Source organism: Ciconia boyciana, chromosome 2, assembly GCF_034638445.1.
Source record: "Ciconia boyciana chromosome 2, ASM3463844v1, whole genome shotgun sequence".
Taxonomy (NCBI): domain Eukaryota; kingdom Metazoa; phylum Chordata; class Aves; order Ciconiiformes; family Ciconiidae; genus Ciconia; species Ciconia boyciana.
The window spans coordinates 110,865,553-110,884,500 of NC_132935.1; the positions used below are offsets into that span (position 1 = coordinate 110,865,553).

At 39.2% G+C, this 18,948-nt stretch overlaps 1 protein-coding gene across 1 annotated transcript in view; it reads left to right on the forward strand.

Annotated features, from left to right (window-relative positions):
* The first annotated feature begins 2,721 nt into the window (after positions 1 to 2,721).
* SLC9A3 (solute carrier family 9 member A3) overlaps positions 2,722 to 18,948 on the forward strand; it is a 49,850-nt gene continuing 33,623 nt past the window's right edge. The window contains exon 1 of the mRNA XM_072851408.1: positions 2,722 to 2,917. Coding sequence (XP_072707509.1) covers positions 2,722 to 2,917 — 196 coding nt within the window. The remainder of the gene's footprint in view (positions 2,918 to 18,948) is intronic.

Consider the following 18,948-nt stretch of genomic DNA (forward strand, 5'->3'; position numbering starts at 1 on the left):
CTTTTGTAGCAGTTTGGACCAAGGCCTTAAAAAAGTCTTTACAAATTCTAAAATTCTCACAACATCTTTTTAAGGTAGGTTGCTGGGCATTATACTTTCAGCTGAGGAGCATATTAATATTACCTTGTCTGTGCTAAGATGGTACTTCCAATATTTTTTGTTTGCTATTACTGGTATACCTCCACCAGCAAACTCAGAATTGTCATGTAACTTGGCTGCTGTTGTTACTATCGTCATGAGTAGAACATCACCTAAGGGCAATCAGAGGCATGATCTTGGCTGCAGCTCCTCCAAGTGAAGTGTAAGCCTTTGCTTACCTGTAGAAAAGATCCACTGGAGAAGGCTTTCTCATTTTTCTAGCACAGCTGCAAGTATTCTTGATCTATGACACATTTGTCCTAACAACGTGGTTAGCTTCAACACTTTCAATAGTAAGGGTTATTTCTAACCCAATTATCATTTTGTGCAACTAGATTTGTGAAGAATCACATATATAAGATGTGACACTGTGGCTGTTGTGGTGCCCTTTTATCAGCTGCAGTTGAAATGTTTAATTGTGACATGGTACTTGGAATAAGTTGTGATAATAAAAACAGTGCTGACAGCTTGTCTCTGCTAAAGTTCATTGTTCTCCTAATATCAGCAAATGGAACTGACATTAACAACTAGGCACTACTACTATCCACAGGGCTCAGCAACAGGTTACACAGATGATAAGCAGCTACTTACTTCCAACTGTAGTTCTCTCTCTATAATGGCAATGCACAAAAATGTTACTCTCAGATTGGCCAGACTCATTTGTAGAACCTTTAAAAAACTTGGGAGCAAATTCTAAAGGACATTTGGGTGCCCAAGTCATACTCCAAAAAAGATAAAAATAATATAGATAGGATCTCAATTATCAGACAGTGAAATATTCTTCAGGTCTTTGTCTACAACATTTCCTAAATGTAGAGAAAATATTTTGCTGTCTGTCATGCTTCCTAAGAAGAGTTGCCAATTCCATTTTTAGATTGGCTTCTAGTTTAAAAAATTCCTACATAATTTCCTTTCCCTTAAGTAATGAAGAAGCAGGGGGAATAAAAAACCCAAGATGTTCCATTGTTTGAAGAGAGGGTCCAACGCAAGGCCTGCACTTGCTTTGAAGTAATAATAACTGAATCTTCAGTGCATTAACTCGAGAGAACTTTGCTCCTTGAGTTCCTTAGCTAAACAAGATTATTATGTGATAATGATAGACACCCTTCATAACAATGACATTCCAGGCATTATTGTTTTAATTAGCCAGTTAATTGATTTATAGGGTGTGTGTGCAGGTCACTTAGACTTTGAAAAATTAGTTAGCTTTTCTCCTAAGTGATTGAAATAATAAAAATAATTTATTAATTTTCCGAACATTTTAAAGGAGAGCCTTATCATGTTCATTTTTGATCTCTTGATAAAACCAAGTGTCATATAAGTAAAACAAAAAGGTAATATTTTGTCACAGAAGCAGTGGATTGCACATGTGGCCAGCTGGATTGCTTCAGAGCACACAACAGAGGACAGGAGCTGCTGCTGCTGTGGTGTGCGGAAAGGTGCACTCAGCTCTGTTTGCTGGGAACATGCTGCTTTGCTGCCTGTTCGCTGCAAGGTGATGATTATCATGGGTCCACCCGCCTGCAACACACAACATGGACTGTCCAGGATATCAGGCAAATGCTATCAGCAAGAAAGAAGACTTTAGGGGGAAAGTGAGAACCTTCTAAAAGGTTTCACGTTGTAACCATAAAAAAAAGAAGAAGAAAGAAGCCAGGCAGCATTTTTAATATAGCAACTCTTAACAAACAGCTGCAAGCAGACCTAAGTGGAAAGCCAAACCTTGCCTGCTGGTGTCAGTTCCCCGAGCACCGTAGGAGGAGGTGCTCTCTGGTGGACAGAAGAAAAAGCTGGATTGAGAAATCTGCTCTGTCTTCGGTGAGCTAGATCCTAACGCGATTCGAAGCTGAAAAGCAGAAAAGAGTGCATTTCCTCCGTGGCAACCGGCTAGGACAGTGGGTCTGAGGGAGGGAGGCTGACCTACTGGGCTGCTCATCCAAAGCACCCAAACGGAGACTTGTGGATCTCCTGCTTACCCGGCTCCGATCTAAGCAGAGATCCCGGGTTCCACCTTGGACATGTCCGCGGGAGCGCCCCGGCCTTGGCCCCTAGCGCCAGAAGCTCAAGGCCGCTTCTTTCCAGCCCCCATCTGCCCAGAGCCGAGCCGGGACGGTGGACGCACCCCACAGCCTGCCGTCATCCTCCCGGCGGAACGGAGCTCCCCTGCCCATCCCGAAAGGTGCTCAGTCAGGACATCGCTGCCTCCGCACTGCAGCCTCCGCGGGAGCGGCAGGAAAGCTCCGCCTCCGGCCGTTCGGGAGCAGCCTGATAAAGGCAGGTGCGGGCAAGCAGCAAGACCCCAGCTCGGAGCATCTGCCTATGCACAGAGCCCCTGACTCCTCCTTGGCCAGCCCGTGCAAAGCGGCACCTGAGCCAGCCGGTGCAGCCGTGCCGACGGCGGCGGGACAGGACAGGACAGGACAGGACAGGACAGGACACCCTCCGCCGCCGGCTGAACGCACCGGTGTCCCGCAGTCTTCGGTCGCGTCTCTGCGAAGGGACTAGGACCTCGCCCCCAAGGACCTCCGAAGAGGCGGGATTTCTCCGGGAAGGGGAAGCAGGATTTTGGTGTGTGGCTTGGAGATGAGGCAGGTATCTGGAGTGGGGTTCCTCCTGGGGCTGATGGCTCTCCCAGCGGCGCTGGGACAGAGAAGCTCGGAAAGCGCTAAAAATAGCAGCCAGCCTCAAAGCTTTGCCATCGTCTCTTTCAAATGGCATCACGTCAAGGACCCTTACATCATTACACTCTGGATACTTGTGGCCAGCTTGGCCAAAATCGGTGAGTCCGGAGTTATATATTAATACGTGTCCTCTCCCTTTCCCTTCCCTTTCTCCCACCCAACATAAATGAAGAAAGCTTATTATAAGTCCACTGACCCCTTTTCAGGGGGTTTACTGTACTCTGTCCTGATTTCTTAATACTGCCCTCCACGGTGCTTAGCAGTGTGATTTTCACCTACCCCAGTGGGTTACCTAGTTCATTTTCAGCGCCTAGGGCTGTGGCTTCTGCATCTGACTCCTTGCAAACCCTTGCAATTCCTTGAAACCTTGCATTACTGTTGCTCCCAGGAAAAACTTTCTGCAGAAGTGAAACAGAAATGGGGCCTTACTGCTTATACAATACCTATTCCAGTTTACGATATGCTGTTCTCCTGATTATGATTGGTAGCTATATTAGCTAGCACCATCAAAAATAAACGCTGTAAACTACGCATAAGAACTTAGCATTCTCTCCTTTGCAGTGCATTGCTGAATTAGTGAAAGAGCATAGTTTATAGAGAAAGGTAATATCAGACCATTTGATGCAGCTGAACAAACACAAGTTTTGGAGCACACAGAATTTTCTTCAAGAAATTGGAATCAGTGTAAAGCAAGGATTTAGTCTAACTTCAGTGTACTTTAAGTGAATTTATATGAATGCTCTAACTCTTGTGTTCTGAACTTTGTGACTTTTCCAAAAGCAATCTTATATTAATAACACTGTTTGCTGAACTAGAAGAGTCACTGTTTAATTGGAATGTATTTTATTTGCTTGAAGCTATTATTTTCAGTCCTTTCACCTTTGGATCTAAAAACAGACCTCCAGTTTGGCTGACATTGAAAATGCCATTTTCAATTTTCAATAAATCATCTCTAAAATCAGTCTCAACTCAGAAGGTATGATCAACTGAAAATCCTACTACTACTTTTCTGTACTTGTACTGTTAATACTAATTTGGGATACCAGAATCACATTCCATGGATTTTGCATGTCACAGAGAATGGAAGATGTAAAAAGGTGTATTTAGGTATATTCTGTCTAGCACATAAGCACAGTAAGACTTGGGTGGAAAATGCTGTCTCCAAATCCAAATAAAACACTGTAAAAATGAGGAGTAACTTATGTAGCGGTGATATTGTAAAGCATTTTTCAGTGATACCTGCATCTTCTGTTTCACTTGCTTAACCATAATATATAACTAAATATCTTTATCTGAATCACTGTTGGACTACACCTTGCAAATAGCTTGTGTTCAGATGGTTGCTGCATTACCTAGATTACATAAAAATACTGTTTTGTTTTGATTGACTTTTATTGGTGGGTTATATCAAGTAGAAAGCTGGGGAAACCAGCTACAGGGAAAAACAGTGACAACATTGAATCCCTATAAAATTGTGCTAACTAAACACAGATTGCTCATTTGAACCTTCTTTTTGAGATGCTCTTCTAAATAAGTATTTGCCCTTTGTGTTATTAAGACTTTGCTGCTTTGTACCTATGCCACAGTTGTACAGAGTAATATTAGTGCTGCACAGCCATATCAGTGCTATGTCAGAAATCCAATGCAGCTAACAGGACAGTTAGATTGTCCTATCTTTAAATTACAATGGCCTGGATTAAGATTAGCTTTTGTTTAAAATGAGCCATTTTACCATGAAATCCTCAGTATAAACTCTTGATAAAGCACTAATTGTCCTTGGAGTTCAGGAGCTGAATGTTGCTGGTTGTTTTTAAATTCTTTGCACTTCTTTCACAGCTGCACAGAGCATGTCACTTACTAGTAGATAGTATCTATCATCAACTCCATCATTTTTCTTCCCCAACGCTCTCAAGCTTCATTCTTTTCTCTCTTCACATTTGTAATTGCAATCCTGTACTACTCTGGATATTGTCTCTGAAGAAGCAATGGACAACTGCTCTATTCCACTGAGAGTCTATGAATGCTCCTGCTTTCCCCTCCAGTCACAAATAAAATACAAATAAGCAGAAATGTACACTTACTGTTCAACAGCTTATTAATGAAGAAAGCATGACGGTGTTCATGTAAGTCAATGAGAAAGGGAACTGAAAAAAACAGCTTGTCAGCCTTCTATCCGCCTTGGTGTGTCAAGGGTCCTGGAAAGTAGACCAGAAATCTATCAGAAGATTTTGAATGGCAAAAATGCTATACTGGATCAAAGAGCTTTTATACATTCAAAAAGCAGACAGAAAAGAACTGGGGAAGAAAATATAGAACACCTGCCCTTGTGTCTCTTGCTTTACTACCTGAAGGAGTGCAAAGGTAGTGGAGTCAAAATGCTGGATTTACTGTGGGTTTTTCAGCAGGGGAGGAGCTGTTCTTATACATGCAAGCTCACTTCTCCATGGCTACAGAGGTTGGGAGAGGTATTTTACTGGTGGATGTTAGGCAACTGGGTCAGCAAAGGGTGTTCTGGGAATTGCAATTGGTAGCTGGGGATGAAAAGTGTATGAGAATACTTTGCCTTCTCTTGCTTCAGAATAACCTTAGCGTTTTGTGGTTTGTTTTGGTTTGATTTGGTTGTTTGGTTTGGTTTTTTTTTTTTTAATTTCAGTTCATGATGTTATATGGCTTGGGGAAAGGTGTATTTAATAGGAGATTCTTGTGGATTTTCTGGGACTTGAAGTTCATGTTGTGTACATTCAGAATGTAAATTGGTGCGGACAAGGTATTCTGCAACATAAACTATTGTATGTGAAATCTCGTAAGCATCCCAAATACATGAAAAAGTGCCTAGCGTTCTGGGCTTTGTGGGAAGGAAGCTGCTATTTTAGCCTTTTCATGTGAAGAATACTTGTATCTCTCAGGCAAGTCTAGGTATTGCTACAAATTAAACTGTGAAAGAAGTCTTCATATAGCTGGCTTTCATGCACTATAGGAAATAATATGCTTGTGTCTACTATGAAACTTCTGATGCCTCAGTGTACTGTTTTACATACTGTAATTGATTTGATTTGACCCTCTGCATTTGAAATGTTCCGACTCTTCATTCTAAGGTACACAGTGTTCCACTTTTTGGCTAATGATCTTTATTTCCTCTTTTGATAGGCTCTCTTATCACTACGAATGAGTATCCTTATGGGATAAGGCCAATAAACTACTTACATGTCTAAAGCTAAGCCAGAAAAACATCTTATCTGCATGAAGAAGGTACATGAGGTATAGCTGAGAACCCTCCTAGTGGACTTCAGGCATCCACTTCCTGGTACCTCAGTTCTCTAGGTGAAACAAGCAATACCAATGAAAAAAAATACAAATACATACATGCATGTATATATGGTTATAGACTAGGGCATTTCCTACTGTAACTATGTTGATAAAGGACGTAACATTTTTAATCAACATACTTGCACAGTATAGTTCTGATTAAAGACACGTGCATACTGACCAGCCTTGCACATGCTTTCTAACTTCACTTCATCATGTGCTCTCCTCCTTCTTTATACACCTTTAATAGACCACATCCTGAAAATAACCTTTTAATAAACAGACATGTAGAAGATACAGTGGCAGGAAAGTCTGCTACCGAAAAAGCCGGAAGTAGGAGGGAGATCAGAAAACAACTTCGGAAACAAGTAAAAGGAGAGGAATAATCAGCTCAGGAGCTAAAATTGGGCAAGAGAAGAAATAGTTTAAACTCTGAATATTGTATACAATTTTTTCTAAGGATATTTCTGAGGTCATGTCTATTGCAAAAAAAAAAAAGTATGCTTTTTACTTGGGGGATATCCACTGCATGCTTCTATACTTGTTCAAAATCCTAGGAGACAGAGATTGTATGTATATTTTCATTAGAGGTTATGTTGGGGAACTTGTAAAATTCCTACTTGTGGTTTAAATCCTTTTGTGTACTATAACGTTTCTCAGAAGGATAGTTAATTGCTTGTCCCAAAATAAAATAAAAAACTCCTACAAAGCAGTCTTTCTGTCTGTTTAGCCCCCTGAACTTGCTCAGCTGTAAGAAATGGTGGGAGAGTATGAACAGGAATGAGGAAGGGTACATAGCCTTTTCATTATCTGTGAGTCAAACCTCTTGCCAACTGTTTTTGTTAGTATAGTTTATGCTGAGTCTAAGAATGTCACAAAAGCTTTTTTTTTTTAATGTCTGTGTAGTTATGCATAAATTCTAAAGGCTTTTATATTAGAAATTTAAAAGTGGGAGTGAAATTTGAATCCAGGGCAGCTGGTAAATCCATCTTCAGGAATGCCGCAATGCTTTGGAGGAGGGGGAAGAAGTGATTCAATAACAATGAACAAACACTTAGGAGAAGGCTGGCCTAGTGATATCTCAAAAAGATACTGTGTCAGATGGGCTTGTTGAGTCCATCAGCTCTTGAAACCCCAGGAGGACATGAGCTGTAAAGCACACTGTATCTCTAAGCTTACAGAGATATGGGTTCCTACAAATGCTCTAGTTTCTGCATAACGAGACCCATTCATATGGTCTAAAACTGCTCTGAGAAAGGAGCTCTTCAGAATATTTTGTTAACACAAACAATTGCTGTGGAGAATTTTAAGCATGTTAGGGATGGGCTAGGGAAGGAACTGTGAAATGCAGGTCTAACAACGCATCCAATTTAGATTCCTGGGGCAATATTTTCTTTGAAAAAAAATCAATACCCCTCCCTCCAAAGCAAACTGTCAAAACAAAAGCCCATTTGACTCCCAAGTTTCTCCTCCTGGCATTTTAGCACGAGTGAAAAGTGTCAATTACTTAGAGAAAGTAATTTAGGGCATTGTTTTAATAAAAGCAAAAACATGTGAGAATAGCTCTTCTGTTGGCAATTCTTCAGTAAATAACATCTTTAGGAAGAATGTTGAAGGATGCTTAGCAGAACTTTATTGGAAGTATTTAACTGAAAATTGAGTCAGAGACTCAAATGGTGAGGATACTACCAGACCCTGCAAAGCTTAAACTATCATCAGCTTTGTCATGATTGTAGTGCTTTTTAAAAGCTACCTTCATTAGTAAGTGATAATATGAAAAAGGACTTTGCATTGTGACTAGGAAGTCTGGACTTGGCTACCTTCCCCCATAGCCTGTACAAGATAACAAGGAAAAAAATATATCTTTTACTTTTATTGTGAACTCAGTAGAAGCTGGAACAGGTTGGCATACTTATAAGAGAGGCATATGCATTTCCTTCCTGGATGTAGCCTTCTATTATCTATCTTAAAAAACAATTACATAGAAATGCTATAAATTTGTGCTGGCAACTATATTATATAACTGGGGTGTCTTCATTTTAGTAAGATGCTGTATTTCCTCTTGCAAAGTGCTGTTTAGAATACCTGTGAGCTAGGAATGTTAAGTACTGTAAAATCTACGCCTTCTAAGGAATTACCTTTTGTATGCAACATTTTAGGCAGCTGAAAAGAACATTTCCAACATAGAATAATAGCTTAGCATTTCCAGTCCTAGGAACAACTATGTAAGCCATATCTTTATTAAATTTATTTCCACATTTCATTTCCATTTTACTCTTGTCCCTTACTCATCCTTTTCCTGTCCTTCCTGCCTCCCTGAAACACACTTCTCTCTTCTTCCCCCTCCCCCTCCAAGACTTGCAAGTCTCAAGTCTTAATTATTTAGAGTAGGGAAGAAGATATCAGGACAGTATAATTCGACAAGGTTCAGATTACATCCCCTGAAGAACAGCAAATGTACAATGGCAACTTGTGTGAATTACATAAGAAAACAATGGCATTTTGAGAATGGTCCTGAATTGAATACAGTCCAGGCATGCATACCTAAGAAAGGATCTCTGCCATCAATTACTTTCAGGCACCTGTGTGCAAAGTGCTCGGCGTTCTCTGTAGAACAATGGAATCCTTTTAATACTGTAGTCTTAAGATTGTTGAAACCATTGATTTACTGTCTTCAGAGCTAAAGCCACTTATTACTAAGAGTGATCCACAAACCCCCGAAGTGACTGTAAATCTCTCAGTGTGGTAATGCAGCAGACCTCAGGCCTGCAAGTAATAAGTGCAAGCAGCAAATCCTTTCAGGTGTACACAGGTTCTTCAAGTGAAAGGCTTTGTGAGGTCCCCTTTGTTTTTGTGGAGCTTTGTGTGTTAGAGATGCTTAGTGGGGAAGCTGGTATTCGAAATCCTGAATTATTACTTTGACCTGGCAGTAAGAAAGTTGTTTTGACTCATACCACCAGAAGTCTATCAAAAGTCAGTGAGTTTCACCACCAGTTTGCTTAAAGAAATGTTTTTAATTCAAATACAAAACTTCTTATCCCTCTATTTACCATGTTTTAATTGCACTGACATAATGGGGTAATAGATTACTGAGTTCTTCTGTACCTTCTGTATGGCTTGTTCTATTCCAAGATGAAGTGCTGAGTCCAAAGTCATAGAAGAATATTTCTTATCTGGATATTCTTTTTGCTCTTTCAGGAAATTCTCTCTGATTTTTCTCATCTCTCTGCAGTAGTGCAGTTAAACTAATGTCCCAAAGAACTAGGGGCTCTAATTATTCTTCAACTTGCTAACAAGTGGCACCCATTTAAAATTACAGACCATTAAAACAGCCTTGGCAAACTGCAGAGCATGGCTGGTTGGCTGTGTTGTAATATTTTGATACCTTTTGTAAAACAGCTTAAGAGTATTCACCCCTATGAAAGGAGTGACTTGATACCCAGTTGGCTGCTATGTAAAGCAGTGTAGAGTCATAAATACCGAAACTACAGGCTGACAAGGAAGACCCGACTAAGATGGAATGCAAGACCTCGAGTGGAAACATTTTCAATTAAGGCACGAATATTTAATGTTTATTCACGGGAGAAGAAAACTGGAAAATATGCTGAAAGGTCTATGCAAAAGCAGGGGTTTTAAGTAGATGGATCTGGAGAGTTTTCTCCTTCCAATAACTGAAAGTAGAAGAAGTCGTTCTGGATTCACTAATATGTGCCTAGGTGAGTTCTTCTGCTTTTATCTATTGAAAGAAAAAATCCAGAAGTCATTCTTGATTCACTAATATGTGCCTAGGTGAGTTCTTCTGCTTTTATCTATTAAAAGAAAAAATGCCTCTGCCTTTTGTCAACCCCAAATGTTAAAACAGCAGTAGTCAGACACCAAGAAAGAAAAATCTCCAAGTAGATTGTATACTGATTTTCAAAAACATTTGGTTACGATTTTCTCTGCTTCAATTATAGTTTTTTAAAGTGGTGGAAAGTGGAAGCTTTATGGAGTCATTCACTTCCAAAAGTTGGGATTTGAGGCAAATATTAAATATTCAGTAACCTGTAAAGGTCTTGAACCAGTAAGATTTCATAATGAAAATCTCCCAGGTGCAAACAGATTGTAAACTGATGGAGGGACTTGTCTAAACACAAAACTGATTTCACGTTAACTATTTTGTCAGACTTAAAACATTCTAACTCATTTGTTAAAATCAATATTGTTACATTAGTTTGGTGGTATAATAGTATTCCAGGGACTAGATGACATAGGTTGATATAAGATGGCTTTATGTTAATGTAAGTACATCTGTACTAACAGTTATACTGGAAGTATAGTTGTTTCATGATCATACATAAAACTAAATATAGTTGTATTATGGAGTTATTACAATCCTCCTACTCCAGTGGAATAGCAGTACTGATGAATATCTGGATGTAGATTTTCAGGCCTTGACAGCTTAGACACATGCTTAACAAACTGATTTAATAAATGTTATTTAGTGGTTTCAGTGGTTACAATATTCATGCCAGAGTGAATGAAATCGTGTTTGAATGCTTGCTCTTCTGTTCTGATGCATAGTCTAGTTTAAACTGCTATAGGACTTGGTTTGAACTAAGTTGCCAGATTTTCCACTGAGATAGCTCTGGTCCTCAGCTACTCCATCCTGCTTAGTTCTGGGACAGTAGTGAACTGAAGGAAAGTAATCTTTCAAATTGGGTCAGTCAGTGATAAGTGACTGTGTTTAAGGCTTAAGTCAGTGATACACTGCTGCTGTGACATAACTTGCTCTGAAGCTGATGGCTAGGGAGAAAGAACACAGGAATACATGCATACTGTCCTGTAACACAGTTCGATATTTTGCTGCACACTGGGACCCCTATAGAGTTCACAGAATCATAGAATCACAGAATGGTTGAGGTTGGAAGGGACCTCTGGAGATCATCTGGTCCAACTTCCCTGCTGAACCAGGACAACCTACAGCTGTTTGCCCAGGACCACATCCAGACAGCTTTTGAATATCTCCAAGGATGGAGACTCCACAACCCTTCTGGGCAACCTGTGCCAACACTCAGCCACCCTCACAGTGAAAAAGTGTTTCCTGATGTTCAGCTGTCTTGTGTTTCAGTTTGTGCCCATTGCCTCTGGTCCTGTCACTGGACATCACTGAAAAGAGCCTGGCTCCATCCTCTTTGCACCCTCCCTTCAGGCATTTATATACATGGATGAGATTCCCGCTTGAGCCTTCTCTTCTCCAGGCTAAACAGCACCAGCTCTCTCAGCCTTTCTTCATAGGAGAGATGCTCCAGTCCCTTAATCATCTTCATGGCCCTTCACTGGAGTCTGTCCAGTATGTTCATGTCTCTCTGGTACGGAGGAGCCCAGAACTGGACACAGTATTCCAGGGGTAGTCTCACCAGTGCTGGGTAGAGGGGAAGGAGCACCTCCCTCAGCCTGGTGGCAATATTTTGCCTAATGCAGCCCAGGATACTGGTAGTCTCCTCTGCTACAAGCACATATTGCTGGCTCATGTTCAACTCGGTGTCCACCAGGATCCCCAGGTCCTTTTCTGCCAAGCTGCTTTCCAGCTGGGTGACCCCCAGCATATATCTGATGCGTGCGGTTGTTCCTCGCCAGGTGCGGGACTTTGTACTTCTTGCTAAACTTCCTGAGGTTCCTGTCAGCCCATTTCTCCAGCCTATTGAGGTTCCTCTGGATGTTGTGCTCTGGATGGTAGCACAACCCTCTGGTCTATCAGCTACTCCTCCCAGCTTTGCGTCATTGGAAAACTTGCTGAGGGTAGCTCTGCCCCATCATGCAGATCACTAACAAAGATGTTAAACAGGACTGGATTGAGTATGCGCCCCACCCTTCCTCTCCCCCCAGGGTACATGCTAGTTACTGTCCTCCAACTAGACTTTGCCTGCTGATCACCACCCTCAGGGCCTGGCCATTCAGCCAGTTTTCAATCCACCTCACTGTCTGCTCATCCAGCCCCTACGGCAACAGCTTGAGGGGCTATGAGGCTCTTATGGAAGACAGTGTCACAGCTCTGACTCTGGATAGGAGAACATTTTGACTATTGAACTGGTATTTCGTCAAGGTACATTACTGGAGTGTAGATGAAGATATTTTTGAGATCAGTTATCTGTTTAGATTAGTTGCCATGGATGATCATTAATGGAGGATAGTGTATTCTTTTTCTAAGTAAAAATATTGCATAAATACTGTGTTTATTATCATGTTTCTTTAATACTTGCTACCATAAATACCATGTGGAAAAACAATCACAGATATTTTTATAGGCAAACAACTAATTTAAGTTGCATGCGCAATCTTTCTAGTGTAACAAACTGAATAAGATAGTCTACATTTTAAAAAAAAATGAACAGTTTTGTGTTGATCAGTGCACTGATCAATAACGAAAAAAGTAGGATAGAATACTGTGAGAGAAAGGGCAGGATGGAAGCTACAGATAAGAGTGATATTACATATGTTGCATAAAAATGTTGTAATTAGATTGTGAGGGGAAAAAGAAAAAAAGCAGAAAGTATGTACATATTTACATTCCTTGTCTAAGAAAGAAATGTATTAATTAATTTCTTATTTTCCTAATTTCTGTTGTTCTGTGATAAAGAAGAAAATATTTTACTATCATCAGAGATTTTCTGTTAACATGTCTTCCATTAGTTGAAAGGATTTTTCCATAAACTACTGCCTGACAGATTCTATCACTACATCCATTAGTCATAATCTCTTACTATGAATTAGCAATATAAGATTTTGTAGACTTTGCTCTACAGAGCTTCAAGATGATAGTTTTTCTCCTGGGCAATCTGTCTTCAGGGGGGCTCATCCAGTCTCCAGGGGGGCTCTACATGGAGTACGTTGTGTCTTAGATGATGTTATCTTTTGGAGGTGTAAAAAGAACATGCATAGGAAGGCTTAAGTTTTTTGCCACTAATAAGGCGTTTCCTAGACAAGATGAATAGTCAGCATCGCTTTGTTCTCTTCAATATTATGCTAAGTATGCCTTCAAATCAGGGAGCCACCTTTCTATCTGCTCCCAATAATCCTATAAATCTTCATTTTATCTGGGCTTTTTAAAGGTGGATTATGTATCTGCCAGTTGCTGTACTGTTGCTAATCTGTACATGATTATACCTAACAAACAGGTTTAAAAAACCCAGAATGGTGCAGCTATCCACAGCTGCAGAGTTTGAATTGCTTTTCTATTTTGGTATTTACCTTTTTTTTTTTCTTTTTAATTCTATGTTCCACAATCTCTCATGTACAATCTCTCTTATGACTCAAGACAAGAAGGAAAGATAGGTTGTAAAATAAGGAGGGTGATAGCTCACTCAGGCCAGTTGTCTACGTGGTTGTGTAGCATCCGTAACAGAGCCTGAAACCTGTATCCTGTAGTGGTGAAAACTTACATTGCTTATGCAGTAAAAGTGTCTGGAAAGAGAAGGCTGGTTTTGTTACTTCCTTCTTGATAATATTTAGAAAAAAGGTCTGCACTCTTCCACAATTTTTATTAGAAATAAAGAACATAGCAAGTTCAGAAAATAGAATTTTTTTTTCTTCACAGTGTTATAGATATGGCATTGAAGTCAGTGAAAGATAAATGCTTCGTAATTCACCTTCTCCCTCCCCCCCACCCCACTCAAGTTAATTCAATCAATTTTCAGACATTTTCTGGTCTGAGGATGAGGTTATTACACTTCACATGAGTCTAAAAAAGGGCTGTCACATTTATCATGGGGTTAAGGGGAGCAGCAATTCATTAGTATGTAATACATTAATCTTATTTGCAACCTTATGCTCCCTAGCATTTCAGTAAACAGAAGTACATCTTGTTTTCGTGTCTTGAATACTTGTACTGAAGAAATTGCTAATTAAGTGAAAAGCTAAAGCTTTTTGCTTTGAGACAAAACTATTCTTTTTGATCACTCTATAAAGCATCTTAATTCTTCCGCCTATTCTAAGGAATACAACATAGCTGATCTTACTAAAAAACATAGTTTTCAAGGCATGTTCACTTGAATAATGTTGTTTGGTGTTTGAAAGTATGAGGATGTAAAAACAGTAGGAGTAAGTATGAAGTTTCCTTCTGTTTATTGTGATTTAGAAGTAAACATTAAAACCCATCCAAGATAAACGTGCCACTGTAGATGGAAACTCAGCTTGTGTATGTGTACTGAAGCTCTTATGTCAGGAAAGACCTACTCAAAAGTAAGGATGAATGGTCTATAGCTATATTTTCCTCTTACTGCCTGGTATAGCATGTGTTCTCTGTCACATGATGGAGCATTCCAGTGTGTTGAAAGTCAGTAGAATCTTGTCTATATGCCCTCATCTGATAAATGTTTTATGATTATACTCAAGTGAAGTAGTACTACAGCCAACAGTAGTGTTCGTGCTGTAGTGTCTAAAACAGTATTTGTGTACCTGGGGTTGAAAGAAGCCTCCTAAAGAGCCCCGTACTTTGGGAACTGCTTATCAGTTAAGAATATGATGGAAGTACAGATAAATCATCCAGCAGATTCAGTTGCTGACAAACTAAACACTCATAACTGAAATGAAAATAGTATAATATATCCTGTATAGCATATAATTACCTAGACGTAGTGAACATGGCAAAGTGGAGAATCCATAGATTTAAGGAAAATTCAGCTGCAACTTGGCTTCTGTCTTGACATTTGTTTACCTTTTTTTTCCCCTCCCTATCAGGACTAGCAGTATATTCAGGTACAGGATTTCAAGAGATTAATGGAAAAAACAATATTAGCAGAAAATGAAGAAGTTTGGCTGTTCATAACACTTTCTGTTTTAGAACAAAAGCAGGAAGAACCTACCTGCATTTTTTATTTTATAGTTGGTATAAAGCAGTGTCAGTTCAGCTAGGTCTTTCAATCAGGTTGATGCTTTTCCACTCCAGCATTTTTTTTCCAGAACCTATCCTGGTATTTACATGTATATGAAGATGCTACACTAATCCTTTTAGAATTAAGTCCACATACATAATTTTTTTTTCAGTTATAAGCTTTCTCTCACTTACGATTTATCTGTGTATAAATAATTTAACTCCATTTACTGGACATGAGCCAATAATGTGCGCTCACAACCCAGAAGGCCAACTGTATCCTGGGCTGCATCAAAAGAAGCATGGCCAACAGGTCAAGGGAGGTGATTCTGCCCCTGTACTCTGGTCTGGTGAGACCCCACCTGGAGTACTGTGTCCAGCTCTGGAGTCCTCAGTACAGGAAACACATGGACCTGTTGGAGCAGGTCCAGAGGAGACCCACAAAGATGATCAGAGGGCTGGAACACCTCTCCTATGAAGAAAGGCTGAGAGAGTTGAGGTTGTTCAGCCTGGAGAAGAGAAGGCTCTGGGGAGACCTTATTGTGGCCTTTCAATATATAAAGGGGGCTTATAAGAAAGACGGGGACAAACTTTCTAGCAGGACCCTAGCGATAGGACAAGGGGTAATGGTTTTAAGCTAAAAGTGGGTAAATTCAGACTAGATATAAGGAAGAAATTTTTTACAATGAGGGTGGTGAAACACTGGAACAGGTTGCCCAGAGAAGTGGTAGATGCCTCATTCCTGGAAAGATTCAAGGTCAGGTTGGATGGGGGTCTGAGTAACCTGATCTAGTTGAAGATGTCCCTGCTCATTGCAGGTCCAGTCTGGACCAGATGACCTTTAAAGGTCCCTTCCTACCCAAACTATTCTATGATTGTACTGAAGTTTAGCTCATATACATGTGATTTCCAAGAAGACCAAAAGAGGCACTACTGTGCATATACTACTTGTAACATTTGATTGATACTGAATTCTTACTGGTCCCCAAAAATGAATTTTTGCACAGATGTTTTTAGGAATATATGCAAAATCTTTATCCCATGTCAGAAGGGATATGACTACATAAGGACATTTTCGTATATAAAGCAAAGAATCCTATGTTAGTATGACTTTGTAATGTGTATCATGTTTAGTCTATGTCTGTGATATTCTAGGATGTTCTTAGTTAGCAAGAGATTTGTCTCTGGTTTCTACCCTCCTTTTTTCTTCAAACAAGCAGCCATCTTCAGTAACTAAAAGGTTTGAGTTGTGAGCTACTTCCAATACAGCTTTAAGCAAGTTGGTTTTTTCCCCTCCTTTTTCTTTCTTCACTGTGGAAAATAACTTTAAACTAATCTCCTTGTGAAATTCCTTTTGCATGCTAACCTTTCTCATTTTTCCCTACTACATACACTACAAAACACAAATGCATTACTGAAAAAACATCTGTCTCATGATCATCACCTTCCTACCCCATTTCAAAACATCAAACCTATTTTCCATGTATTACATTTTGCAGTATAAGGATGCTACTTAAACTGCTGTTCTTCTGCTGTTATCATCATGTACTTCACCTCTCAAATGAGATAATGAAGGTATGAGAGTTAACGTATTACTTCATCAGAAAAAGCTGTAAGGACAAAAATTAAAAGCCATGTTAAAGCACATTGAATGATAGTATCTCAGAGCCATTTGCAAGAACAAATTAGAGTGATATAAATTAAGCTCCTCTTTGCTCTTCTTAAATCTGTGGAACAATAAACCATGTTCCTGGATTTCTGAGCAAGATTACTTCCTTTATGGGCAGGAATGAGTGCATTCAGTAAGGAAGAATGTAAAGTTTTCTGCTCTCTATTGCCTAAGTCAGAAACTCCCAGGCTTGATTAGTGAAAATGGTGCTTTCTTAACCTTCTGTGGAACAAATAGACAGAGTAGTGTGCAAGTATTGTAACATGAGAATCCTTGCCTATTTCTTTCCCACATATCACCTTGCTCAGTTCCTTACCATCTTCTTTCTGACTAGCACTACTGATGTTAAAAGAGCCATTCTGTCATTAAGTAAAACTCCACATATATGGAGAAACAGGTGAGTGACAAGTGATTTCACCAGCATTCTTATAGAAAAATGTTTCTACTTGCTTCTCCATTTCCTGACAAAGCTTTAGAATCTCAAATTCTTCACTGAGGAGCTTCCACAGCTCTGTAAAAATCTTAGGAAAAGACTCTATCCTTTATCTGTTGTCATTCTGGACACCTTATGGCAATAGGGAGTGTTTCTCTTAAACATGTTTCTAACTTGTTAGTTAAAAATAATCTCATCTTGAAAATCTGAGATTACCAAATTCCTAGCACAGGTAAACAACATACCTGAATTTCTGAAATTACGTACAAGAGTTGTAATCCATCATGAAACTTTTCTCTTATCAAGCTGCTGGAGCCTTTCCTCCAACATAAGACTCTGGCCAAATTTTGAAGCCTTGCAGGGTGCACAGTAGTATTCACTTTCAGTGCAAACTAGCCAGGTGTGTTTTCTTAAATTCTCTCAAATTAAGCTTGTTTTCAGTTTTAAGCAAGAGTTACTTGACATTTGTGATTTTTTTTTTTTTGTCTGTGAGCATCACTGCTAAATGTGAATACCCTAATGCTTATTTAATTTACTGCTGTAATCAGGAATACTTCCACTGTAATCCCATGCTATTCCAGTTGTACTAAGTAAAATCTTGCCAGGGTGGAATGTAGGGAGCAGGAAGCAAGGCAGTCTACCAAGGCTTGAAAAAAAGTGCTTTCTTACCCCATGACTTGGAGCAGCCTTCATAGCTATTCCCCCTAGCCCTTAGGCTTTAATTATGTCACTTATGCCCTTCCTAACAGGCAGCAATCCCTACTGTGCCCTGCAAGAAGCAGTACTGGGAAAGAACAGGAAGTCCCTATAGCATAAAGAAATTTTCAGATTTTCAACCTACTATTGGGATTAATTAAATTATTTCTTCTTCATCTTCTTTTTCTTCTTTGTACAGTGGACCTGAACCAAGGAGAAGAACTGGTTCTGTTTTCTGGTCAGGCTTTGGTAATTCTTTACACAATTTATCATGACACCAGAACAACTGTTTCCATATATTACTAGTAATCCATTTCTTTGCAGTTCTTTACCTGTATGAGCAAAAGCCAAAACATTCCCAAAAGGACACGTTTGTTTTAATTCATTTATCATATGAAAGTGAAGGTCAAAAGGAAAAAAGTTTCTAAAATTCATAGTGTGAAATGAATTAACTCAGCATTTCTTGGCATTTCTTTATTTAACTCAGTTCTTCCCATGTTACTGGAAAATAGTTTGGTATTTTAAAAATAAAAAATTATTTTCACTGTCTGTCAATAAATTTCAGTTACTTTTTAAAGATAATTTTAAAGCTGGAGTAGTTGCAATGTAAACCATTAACAGAAAGTAAATTCTACCTTGTTTTCATTCCCCAAAATGTTTTTTTAATTTATACTGCAAAATCAGACAGATTTTTAGCCCTCAGGCAATCATTTTAGTCAAAACTACCTTAGTGATCAGAAAATTACTACTAATTCTACTTACAGTTATTTCTGACCCTTTAACATGTAATTGGAAGAGGTTATGACAGAAATATATTTTTATTCTTTTGTATACAGAGTAGCTCTAGTATGTGATACCTTTCAGCTGTGCTTTTTTATATTTGTATTCAGTATGGGATGTCATATACTGACAGCATCCTAAACACAGAAAACTCATAGTAACCCTTGTCTGAGTTCAGTCTGTGAGGAATATTAACTTGAGCAAGAAGATTGTCTTTCAAACTTAATTCTAATACTTTGCATAGGAAATGAAGCAGTTTTATGATGCTTTTGCTGTCCTGTTTTATATCCTCTACTGTACTTCAAGGTGTTTCTAATGTGTACTTTGCTCTCATTTTGAAATATTATTTTTGACTGTTCCCATTTTTCTTTCAGTGCCGTTCAGTTCCATAAGG